This window comes from Delphinus delphis, chromosome 1 (assembly GCF_949987515.2).
Source record: "Delphinus delphis chromosome 1, mDelDel1.2, whole genome shotgun sequence".
Lineage (NCBI taxonomy): Eukaryota > Metazoa > Chordata > Mammalia > Artiodactyla > Delphinidae > Delphinus > Delphinus delphis.
The window spans coordinates 26,448,336-26,460,475 of NC_082683.1; the positions used below are offsets into that span (position 1 = coordinate 26,448,336).

The 12,140-nt window shown below is 50.5% G+C and overlaps 1 protein-coding gene across 1 annotated transcript in view; it reads right to left on the reverse strand.

The window, feature by feature from the left end:
* Positions 1-12,140, reverse strand: part of CSMD2 (CUB and Sushi multiple domains 2) — a 667,671-nt gene that overhangs the window by 207,286 nt on the left and 448,245 nt on the right. Inside the window, 3 exon segments of the mRNA XM_060018797.1 lie at positions 3,401-3,570; positions 9,501-9,689; positions 11,343-11,558. Coding sequence (XP_059874780.1) covers positions 3,401-3,570; positions 9,501-9,689; positions 11,343-11,558 — 575 coding nt within the window.

A 12,140-nucleotide genomic window follows, 5' to 3' on the forward strand; every position in this document is an offset into this window, starting at 1 on the left:
GAGCTTCTCCTGCTCCTGGTACTAAAGCATGTGTGTGTGAGGGAGAGTGCATATATGTGTATGTGTGTGTACATGTGCATGTGTGTGTGTGTATGATTGTGGCAGCCTCTTCTCAAATGAGCTTGCCCACTCTTGTTAGGTGCCAGCCATGGCATTACTCTGCTTTATCCAGCTTGCCAACAACAGCCAAACAGAATCCAGAAAGTCATGCTGAGAGGGAACTGTGGCTCTGTGTGGTTTCTCAGACCTGTACGCTTCCAGAAGAGCTAGTTGGATTGAGATCCGGCCCCTGCCAACAGCCCCATGGTGTGTCCTTGGCTCCAGGCTCTGCTGCTCTGAGTTAGGTGGTCTTAGATGCATTCTTTCCTTAAGGTTTCTAGCACTTAATCCACTGGCAGGATTTCAATTCACTTATGTGAATTACACTTTGATTAGGCTCTTTCTCAAAATGGACCCCTTTTGGGGGATATTCCATTTGGCAAATATTCCTTTAAGTTGTATGTGAAAGGCACCCTTGCCTAACTTCCCGTTTTCATGTCCCTTTAGTCATTTCCGTGGGAACCGTAGAGGATGTAGTTATATACATGGGCTTCGTGTGCCGTCTTGAGCTGGGAGCTGTTGTCTTTCCACACTATTGCATTTAGAGGACCTTCTGTCTTGCAGATGACAGAGGTCGAAATTTTGGTGGAGGCCAAAACAGAAGAAATCAGGTAGTTCTAGGAGACAAGCTGGAGTATGTGTAGGGGTGAGGTCTAAGAAATTTTCAGTTATTAAATGTAAGGAAAAGATTGAGAGTCACAAATGCAAGAAAACAGTCATTTCATGGGTCAGAAATCCAAGAGTGTATGGAAGGTTTGGAGGGTTGGTCAGATGCAAGTGTGGAGGAAGTGGCGGGTCTCGCTGGGCAGGAAGGAGTCCAGGTATGCACTGGGGTTCTTGGGAGGGACAGGTATATCCTCAGGATTGGAAATACATCAGTGTTCTGGCAGATGGGCCAGTTACACCAGGGCAAGGGCAGGGTGCTCCTGGAGGTGACTCTGGGTGCCACCTTCTTTGTGTCCAGGTAGATCGGAGTGACAGGTGTAAAGAGCATTGCCACTGCAGCTGACAGTGGTTGCAGGGTGGAAACTATAACCGTGCATTTCTTTTCACTCCAAAATAATTCGTGTCCCAGGTTCTCCCTCGGGAGGGCAAGGGTCCTGAGGGGAAGAGTTAGAACAAGAAACTACGTGATCCCCCTGGATGCCTTGCCCTCCCTTCCCCAGACCCCCGACTATGGAAGCTCTGGTGGTTACAGGATCGTGTGGATGGCCTTTCGGCCAGGTCAGCACCACAGCCCAACCTTCTGAGGAGGACACTACAGAGGCCTAGAAAGGGAGGAAGAGGCTTTTCGGCAAGAAGGTGGAGCCCAGTGTTAGAAGGCTGGTAGCAGGGCCAGCCGGGCAAGCGGCTGCAGAGACCAAGTCTGAAGTCTGGGAAGATCCCTCAAAGAAACACAGGAAATCACCTCCCTCTCCCTACAGCCCTGCAGGGTCACCTGAGGTCCTGATCCCTGACCTCTGACCTGGGGATGGTGCCCCAGGTCCCTCCCTTCTCACCCTGAGCGCCTCCAAAAGTCTCTCTTCTGTCTCAACCCTGAGGCAGAACCTTGATAGTGCGGTGGGGTATGCACACCTGCTGACTATGTCTTAGGTGCTACTCTGAGTCCAGACCACCCTAGAGAGGAGGCTTGGGCACCAGCCACGCTCCATGTGGCCTCCAGCAACCAAGGCAGGAGGCCTTCTGCTGGTCCCATCAGGCCACATGCACAGAACTGCACACACTCCCCTCAAAACCCGAAAACTGTGTCTCCAAAATGTCTTTTTCTGCAGGGTTAACAGCATCCTTCCTCCAAGAATGTCTCTGCATTGTCCAGCTTTCCTCAATTCCACCTGCAGCACTAGAGCACGGAAGTCCCTCTGGCCTTGTTGGCCCTGGGTGTGTCCTCTGAGGCTCTGTTGTTGATGATGAACAAATGGATGGAGAGAACTGAGGTCAAGGGAGACGCCTGAAGACATGGCCCTTGGAAAGTACGAAGTCCTGTCTATTGTTCACTTATAGGGAGATGCACACTGCATTTCTCTGTATGGGGAGCTTAGAGGTTGAAAAGTAGAGCTTAAGGAGCCAGATAGGAAACCACTCCCTCCTGGGCCACTTTGCCATATTCTGTTCTGTTTCAGGCATATCCGGTCCCAACTGGTCATCCCATGGTACTTCCTCTTGGGTTCAAGAGTAATTGGGTAAGAGTGAGAAATGCCTTCCAAACTCACACACACACACACACACACACACACACACACACACACACATGCCCCAGAGGGTGGGTCAAGAGTATCATCTTTGCATAAAAAGCACAGTGTACTCATCATATCTACAGAGAGTCCTAATGGATGGGGATTATTTAATGGTTTCTCTTTGGATTGTCTAGAGTGGTGACTTTTGGTTGTTTCTAATGTCTAGACTTCTCTGGCTACAGGGAATAAAACTATATTAGAATAAGATAAAAAAGTTTCTTGGCCTAGGATGAAAATGGACCTACTCAGTATGAGATTTTCCTTATAATCTTTTTAAATAAGGCAGCTCTTTGATAAGTTCTCCAGAGTCAACTCTTTGATTACACACTCACGATGTGTTATTGGAGGTACAAATCACACACACAAAGAAACACAGTCATAGTGTGTTCAATGTCTTAACAAGTCCCTCTCTATAACCCTTTCTTTAGTCCAAGTCCTTTCACTTCTTTCTCTTATGTAGATCTTGAATCCACTTTCTTCAACCCCACTGCTACATGCAGGCCATCACCATGGTACACTGAAGCTACTGAAACAGCCCACCGGTCACTGAAACATAAACTCAAAACATACACAAATGCACACACACAGAACACGAGTATGTACAGACACAGATCACCCCAACCAAATACAGACACAGACACAGATGCACACACATGTGGAAACATACATATAAACATATCTGTAGCCACACATATCTACACAAATGCACATATTCTATGAACTCTTCCTCATCTAGGTTGATGGTCAGAGTTCACAATGGAAAACCTGATCCACTGGCCATTCCAACTGAGTTTATTACGGTGATTTACTATCCAGACAATCCCTACTCAATCACATACATACTTGAGAGCAGTCAGCTCCTAAGCAAACTCTAAAGCCACATTCTTTAGAATACACTCGCCTACACTTCTGTCTTAGATTCTCACTTCTCCCAGATGCGTGAGGACATCTTGGGACTCAGGAGGGAAGAAGAAAGGTTGGGTCATTCACACAGAGATAAATGAGTGTGGTGACCATACTCTTGCATCCCGTAACATACATACTCTATGAAATCTTATCAGTGTTACCTTGAGGACATCTCCTTCAGAGAGTTCAAATGCCCTGGCTTTGAGCTGAATCCCCTTCCCCGGCTGGGTCTGGATGGAGTAGATGCATTCGTGGTTGTTACTGTAGTTCACAGGAAAGTTGGGGGACAGCAGAGTGCCCTGAGTGCCCGTGACTGAATTCCCACACTCAGCTGGAAAGAGAATCACAATAATCACAGATTAACGCCCATCAGCTACATCCGGAAAACAAACAACTCACAGCGCTGGAGGACCTTACAAAGATGACAAGTTGCTTGCCTCTCTACCTGCCAGAGTGCCTGTTTATCTGTCCATTTGTCTGCCTGTCTATAGGAATGCTTATCAAAGTTTTTGTTTGTTTGTTTGTTTTTAACACCTGCCCACCTGTAGTTCTGTTACGTTCCTTTATTTCTCTCCTTCGATTTGTCTGTTTTTCTTCCGCAGAAATAGAAATAAACCCACCAGGCACCCTTTACTTTTACAGTGTTATGAAGCAGTCATTCTCCCTCCCACCTGTTCATATAGTATCATAGCAACAGAAATGACCAAGGAGGGCGTCAGGGGACGATGGGGGCAGCCAGGTGAGGAGGGATGAAGCCTTTCAGTATCAGAGGATACAAACGAAGAGGGGACAAGATTGAATAATAACTGCTAGCATCTCCCAAGCTTTACACGGATCATTTCAGCCATTAGCCACAGCCACCGATCCCCATACCGCAGGCACAATTAGCATCCCTGTTTTCAAGATAAAGACCCTGGTACTTAGCAATTTAGATCAAGTCTCTCAATTCAAGGAGGTGGGGGGGCTGACAACTCAGCCCTCTTGGTCCTGGAATTTAGGGCCTCTGAGGCTCTGAAGAAAGTTTTGGCACAGACACATGGAAACCCTGTTTAATTCAACAGCTAATGAATTCACACCTTCCTCTCAAAATCTGTTCCTGCTCCTCCAGAATTAGTCATTCTTTCCCCATTGTTCTTATACCTCTATTTATAGCGGTCATCACATTTTTTTTTTTTTTTTTTGCGATACGCGGGCCTCTCACTGTTGCGGTCTCTCCCGTTGCAGAGCACAGGCTCCGGACGTGCAGGCTCAGCGGCCATGGCTCACAGGCCTAGCCGCTCTGCGGCATGTGGGATCTTCCCGGACTGGGGCACGAACCCGCGTCCCCTGCATTGGCAGGCGGACTCTCAACCGCTGCGCCACCAGGGAAGCCCGGTCATCACATTTTACTTGACTTATTTGTTAACATTTCTATCTCCTCCACTGCCCTGTGGGTGCTTTAGGGCTTGGTCATATTTCTGTATCTCCAGCACCCACTGGCTCTGCTCCATGCCTGGGCAGGACAGCAGCAGCGATGAAAGGGGTAGCTCAGTGCAGGGCGTGTGCTGAAGGACCCTGCAGTTGGCTCTCTAGGGTCTTTGGTAACTGTGAAGCCTCTTGCTGGGCTTCCCCGTGGCAGAGCATCTACCAGATCGCACCCTGACGGCTTGTTTCTTGTCTGCACCCCCTACCCAAACTGTGCGTTACTTGAAGGTAAGGGTCATGCTTAACGAATCCATGAATTTCCAAGGCTTAGCCCAGACTGTCTGTAAAATAAATATTTGCCAAATGAATGAATGGATAAATATGGAGGACGCTGACCTCAGAGGATGGCCAGCTCTAAAAGTGATTAGGTTCTGGAAGGATATAGATACAAGTCAGATGGCAGGCCCATTATTTGTCTGGACATATGGGGAGTTCGAAGCATATGTAGAATCTCTGAGGTTGGTGGTAGCACATCTGCTTTCCCCGAACCATTCCTCAGTGTCCCTATTCTAGGCACAGTCATTGGCTGGAAGGACCCTGAGGTCACCACATATTCAGCTTTAATTGCCCTGAGCCTGGAGTGTCCTAGGCCACAGCAGTGTGGAGGGAGAATGTGATACAGGAACATTCAGAGCTGAGTCCCTAGTGGGCTTAGTTGTACCTCTGTGTGTTCTCTTGTCCCCAAGGCTGCTCCTTAGAACTTTGAAGATAGTGACCATGTCCCACCAATCAGTCCTCTGATTGGTGGGACAAGCCCTCCTCCCTGGGTCCTTTCCAGTTCAGGACCAGCTTCAGGTTCCTAAGACGTCACATAAGTCATTACTATGGACAGCATGTCTGTGTCCCTCTGACAAATTCTTGTGCTGAAGCCCTGATTCCCCAGTGTGATGCTATTTGGAGGTGGGGCCTTTGGGAGGTAATTAGGTCTAGATGAGGTCACGAGGGGAGAGTCTCCATGATGGGATTAGTGCCCTTAGCAGAGGGATTGACCAGAGCCTGCAATCTGTCTGCTGTGTGATGGTACAGCAAGAAGGCTGCCATCTGGAAACCAGGGAGAGGGCCTTTACCAGACACTGAATCCACTGGCACCTTGATCTTGGACTTGCCAGCCTCCGGAACTGTGAGAAATAAATGCTTGTTGTTGAAGCCACCCACTTTATGGTATTTTCTTATAGCAGCTCAAACTGAACAGGACAGCCATCATTTGTCTTGGAGGAGAAATCTCGCTTTGCAGTACTTTAAACAGCCTGTTTGCAGAGTGTCCGAGCGCGCGTGATGAATGTGCGGAGCTGGGGCATGAAACTAAAGGGCGGGTGGTGGACGGGCACCCTGGCGGCTGCTGACGCTTTAGGTAGATATGTTTCTGAAGTGTGTAAGGATTCTGGGGGCCCTCTGACGAAGGGGGGCATTTGGGGAGGGGGTGCTGAGGGCTGTGCATATCTAGACATTTATTACTCAGTCACATCACGTGGGCAGCCCCCTGAAGCAGCTCTCCATCATCTCTGGGCATCACACAGTATTCTCTTCCGTCTAGGGAACGACATGTGGTGCAGTGGGATGAGCATGGATTTTAGACTCAGACAGACCAGTTATATCAACTCTCTGAACCTCGGTCTCCTCATCTGCCTCCATCTGGACAATGACAGCACCCACATAAAACTAGAGAGAATACGTATATGAAATTTTACGATGAAAGAGGTGAACACATAGGGAGTGGCTAGCACCTAGTAGGCCCTCAACAAGCGTTACTCCTTTCTCTCCCCATCTAACCTGATGAATCTGCGCAGCTTATCTGCTTCTATTTGGAGCCCTAACTGCCCAGGCTCCGGGAATGGCCGAAGGCCCAAGAAGCTTCTCGGGAAGCACGTGTTAGCTGCCTGGCGTTCACAGCGCCCTCACTGTTCCTGATACCTCTTGCTCTCTGCCTAGTTCCTAAAAGGTGGTTTACCTTAAACGTGGGCTTTGACATATTTTTGCACCTCCTTCCTACCCTGGCTTGCTGCACAATAGCTACAGGCCAGCTCTGCCCCAGCATGACCCTCTCCTCTTTCCCACATGCCCGACACCTTTATGGGGAGGGGAAGGGAGCTGACAGCTTCAGATGGGGCCAGTCCTTGGCCCCTACTGAGGCCTTTTTCCAGGCACCAGCGAGTGCACAGGAGGTAGCGGGACCTGGCACTTGATTTTGGGAGAGTTTCCAAGTATCAGGGGAGGTGAGCAGATGCACGGAAAAGCCAAACACGAGCATAAATGGAAAAATAAATGTTCCAGAGAACAAACAGTCATCTGCACCGGAGAGTGCTGCGGCTAATTCGGGCATCTACGACTTCTGTCATCCCCATCAGAAGAGGTCTCGTTAAGGGCAGGGGCTGTGTCTTGTCCATCAGTCTGGGGCTCCCGAGGCAGAGAGGTAGGTCTGCTCCATCATGCGGGGCTCCCAAGGGCAGGGTCATGACTCTTGGCGCAGAATGGGGTCCTCTGGGATCAGGGCTGTCTCTTCCACATCCAGCTCAGGGGACCCTGAGGTCAGGGGCTGTGTCGCCCTGTCACACAATGAATTAGAGCCCAGGACCGTTCATCTCCTTCTCAGTAGGGAATGTTCCTGGTAAGTTATTCAATTTACACCTCCAGTGCGTATGGCGACTGGGAGCATCTCCCGGGTGGGCATTCCCGTGATACCGCCAGCCTGAGGTTCTGTTGCGGGCTGGTGGTAATTAGAGGTGATTATAATTGCTATGCGTTATGAATACATACAAAACAGACGACAAATATAATAATGAAAATATTGTGAGGCGCCATGAACAAACAGTAATTGGAATAATAAGTTAAAGAATGAGTTTATGTAATGAGATCAATGAGGCAGAACGTAGGGCGTGTGCGTATCTGTGGTCCTGGATAATCCCATTCAGGAAAAATTCCCCTCAGGGCCACTTAGCTGAAGACATTTCTCCAGAGCAGAAAGGAGCTGCCAGCAGCCACATCGAAACTGAACCTACGCAGTGGGAGTTACATGTGTGTCTGAACGTGTGTCCAGGTCAGGGTGGGTGGAGGCTCTGAGGGATGGTTGCAGGAAAAAGGATAAACTTTGAGATTAGTTAATTGATCAAAAATGGAATTCTGCATCTATTTGTCTTAATGTTTCCCCTCTGAGATCGCAAAGGGTTATTGGCTGTTGGTCATGTCATTGATAAATAATGATAAAAAGGTTATTGGCAAAATGATAATAACATAGCACCCCATTGGTGTATGTAAATTACGTCATCTAATCTGGAATAAAACCTGTGAATTGGATGTTGTTATCTCTGTTTTATAAGCGAGGAAGCTGGAGCTGCTGGGGTCTGGTGGCTTGCCCAAGATATAACAGCTGGTAAGTGGCAGAGCAGAGACTCACCCTCGGGCCCAGGTGACCCCACAGCCTAAGCCCAGCCCATCTTGCCATCCTATGTACGACTGTCCTCTGCAGAGCCCCACGGCTCCGTGTGGTTGTCTTGGGCAAGGCTGACCTCAAGGGCTCTCAAGACGCTGGCACCTGTTTCAGTCAGTGCAGTGCTGCTTTGATCTGTTTGGTATATTGGGGTTTTCTGTAATATTTAGCACTAGCGGAGAGCAGTGAGCACGGAAGGTACTCCACTGATCCAGCCTGTGTTCCATCTAGCCCCATGGTGTGAGCATCGAGCAAGCAGAGCCGTGAACCTTAGAAATGAGGGACAGCCAGCACCTGCCCCCCGTCCTTGGGATATCGCCCCACTTCTCTCCACCCTCTGGGCCTGAAGCTCTGAAAAGTCTGCTCCAGCACGCTGGCAAGGAGGCCGGCAGGACCCTGGGTCCCAGGGCTCCTGGTCCCGACTCCATCAGCTGCCTCTTTAACCTCACCACCCACTGCTCTCCCCCTCGCTCGCTCCAGACTGGCCTCCAAGCTATTCCTCAAACACCGAGCGTCCTCGTGGCTTGGGGCCTTGGTACCCTGCTCCCTCTTCTCCCATGAATTAGCTCCTTGAATCCCTTCAGATCTCTACTAAAATGTCAGCTCATCAGAGAAGACTTTCCTGACTACTTGTTATAAAAACCTCCAGCACTTTCTAAGCTGACCATCTTTCTCTGTAACCCTCAACACTGCCCGACACACTACACATCCATGCGTTTACAGCCTATCTCCCCCCACCAGAATGTGAGACCAGGAGTGGAGAGACCTTCTCTGTATTGTTCACCTTTGTATTCTCAGCGTCCAGAAGCATGCCTGACCTGCAATGGGTGCTCCATAAATGAACCCAACTCCTGCTTCTCTCTCTCTTCCCCAGCGGAATGGAGGAAGTCTTTCTAGAGATTCTCAAAAGCTATCGGACCCTCACTGGACAAGTAAAATCAGCCCTCTCCTCAACCAGATGGGGATTCTCCATGGGCAAAGGTCATACCTCCTTCCTATAGGTGCACCCACACACCCCACCCAGATTTCTCCGCAAGAGGCATCAATTAGCCATGGGAATGTGTGTTAAGGGTGGGAGGTAACAGCACAGAAATGGATTTCATCCGAGTGCCTACTGTGGACCCGCTTTGTAAAGGGGAGTTGAGGCTACAGAACAGCTCATGAAGCAGGCATTGCCGTCTCTCCTGCACCGATAAGGAGGTTGGCGTGGAAGGAGGGTAGGCCACCCACCCAAGGTAACCGCGTGCTAAGACAGTCCTCAAACCCAGTCCTGTCGGCCTCGTGGCCCAGGTGCGTTCCACCACCTCCCAGCAATTGACTAAAGTCCGGCCAACCCCATTAGTGAAGCAAAATGAAAGCACGTGACCACCTACCAACACACCTTGGCAGAGGCGAGCTCCACAGGCGCCGTCTGCCCCCCAGGCACGTGATGCGGGCCGTGCCCTCCAGACGGTACCCGGGGAAGCAGGAGAAGGTCAAGGTGTCGCCTACACCAAACTGCAAGCCCTTCCGGATGCTGTAGGCTGGGACCTCGGGCTCCTCACAGGGCTCCAAGTCATACTCTGCAAAGGCAGCAGGAGAGCTGGGGTCACACATGGAGGATGGGAACACACAGACAAAGACACCATGGAGAAGAGGACGAGAGAGGAAGACAGAGGTACACGATACACACCGATGCACGAAAAGTCATATTCTGGAAAGGCAGCAGGAGAGCTGGGGTCACACACGGAGGATGGGAACACACAGACAAAGACACCACGGAGAAGAGGAAAGGCAGCAGGAGAGCTGGGGTCACACACGGAGGATGGGAACACACAGACAAAGACACACGGAGAAGAGGACGAGAGAGGAAGACAGAGGTACACGATACACACAGATGCACGAAAAGGAAGGAGAGAAGGAGAGAGAGCCCGAGAGGGACAGAGACAGGCGAGAACAGGCAGGTGTGTTCCGGGCGGTCTGAGTGCCTCCAGACCACGAGCAGTGGGAGAGAGCACCGCCTTCCTGGAAACATCGTTCCCAGGAGTACTTCTGAGGCTGACCTTTCCGTCCTCTGTCCCTTCATCTCCACATGAACCCCAGCCTCAGGCTTGTGCACTCTCCTGCCTCTTTCTCCCCGGGCACCAAGCCAGATCAGTTCAATCAGCCTGGTTCTAGAGGTTCAGAATGCATGACCCAGCCTAGGGCAACTTACATTGGGAAAAAGAATGCAAGTGCTTCAGCTGAGGCTGTGTCTTGGTAACACTGGCACTTGAGGCAGATGGCATGTGTGACGGAGTGGCATTTATGCACCAGGGACCTGCCTCTAGTGACTTTTATACCTCTAGTGATGATATAGAAGTACCTTTTCCCTCATCCCCAAGGGCATCTCCCGTCTGGGACACAGTACCCCGGGGCTCTGTGTGGTGGGGAGAAAGAGCCTGGATGAGGCAGACTGGCTGGATATGTCCCATCAGCCAGGACATGGCAGGTGGCATCTGCTGGAGGGACACTGTGAGGCTAAGCTTGGCCATGTCCCATTTCCTAGAGGTCAGATATCTCTCAGCCATCCTGGGGAAATCCATCTGCTGTCTCTGCTCCCGGCTGGTGGTGGGAGGGGGGTGGTCTGGGAGCAATAGTCTGAGAGCAGCAGGAGGACTTGGTACTAGAGGAGTGAAGGGTCCTCTTTTCTCCCCGAATGCACATTAAAGAGCTTTCTTTTCAGGATTCCTAAACACAGAGATAAATGCCCATCGCTACTCAATTCGCATTGCTGAAGCAGCCCCCACACGAGGCCAAAACACTCCAAAATGGGAGTTTCAGTCTCCCTTCTTTTCCTTTTCGTTTTTTTTTTTTTTTTAGAAATTGCTGTGGTTGTGAAGTAGTGGAAGTGGAATCAGAAGAAGAATCTGGAATTACTAGGGCAGGATGGGACTCCTGAGGTCCTCTAGTTCAATCAGTTGGGTTGGTCATGTTCAGAGTGAAGCCTAAATACCTTCACAGAAGGAGATTCCCCAACAGACCTGCTAACTCCTTCCAAGCCCACTATAAGGAAATTCGTCCTTGTGTCTAACCCGACTATCTTCTGCTGCAGCAGTGAGATCCCTCTCTCAGAGGCTGGGGAGGGGACCGATAGCCATCTACTGGGAAGACCAGAGGCCGGCAGCAGGGTGGGGGGGTGGGAGGGACAGAGTACTCAGCCATCACTTACCCCGAGGGACCCTCACATGCTTTACCTGAGAAGGTGATGTTGAAGCCTTCGTAGGACATGGAGAAGTCGGAAATGAAGCGGACCTGGGCAGTGAAGTTGCCGTAGAGTCCAGCGCTGATGGGCGCTGGCAACCGGGAACCGGTCAGCTGCCTCAGGGGCTGAGTGAAACTGCCATTCTCCGTGATGAGGAGGTAGTCATGGCTGCTTTCCAGGTGGAAGGTGTGGAAAGTGAAGAACACACCTGCCAGGAGACCAGAGGGTCAGGGTGATGACAGTGAGCGGCCTGAAGGGGCTCAGCTGCACGATGGGGTCTGCACAAACGTTTCCCGTTTGCAAGCGTCTATCGGTGTGCAGAACCTCAAGCATGACCAACACACACCAGCCAACACACACCAGAACCTCAAGCATGACCAACACACACCAGCCAACCTGAATGAAGGAAGCCAGGTGAACCGCACACGCCCCTGCCCTGAGGTCCAGTCAGGGAGAAGGATGCTGCTTTCTGGTTGTCCCAATTTGAAAGGGAGATTTATGGCTAGGTCATTCATTCAGTCAACAAGTATTTGTACATTTATTGGGTACTTCCTATGGGCCAGGATCCAGGGCTGCGTGGGTGCAAGGGGATATAGCTACAGTACAGAGTGACAAATGCTGGAACCAATGTAGACCAGACTGCGCTGGGGGGCAGAAGGGAAAGAGGGGAGGGTAGGATGCCCTCACTAAAGAGTGAGCATTTGATTGAGGTCTTAAAAGGAGGCTTAGGAATTAACCGGGTAAGAGGGGAAAGGGCACCCCAGGCAGGGCACCGGAGACAGAGCTGCTG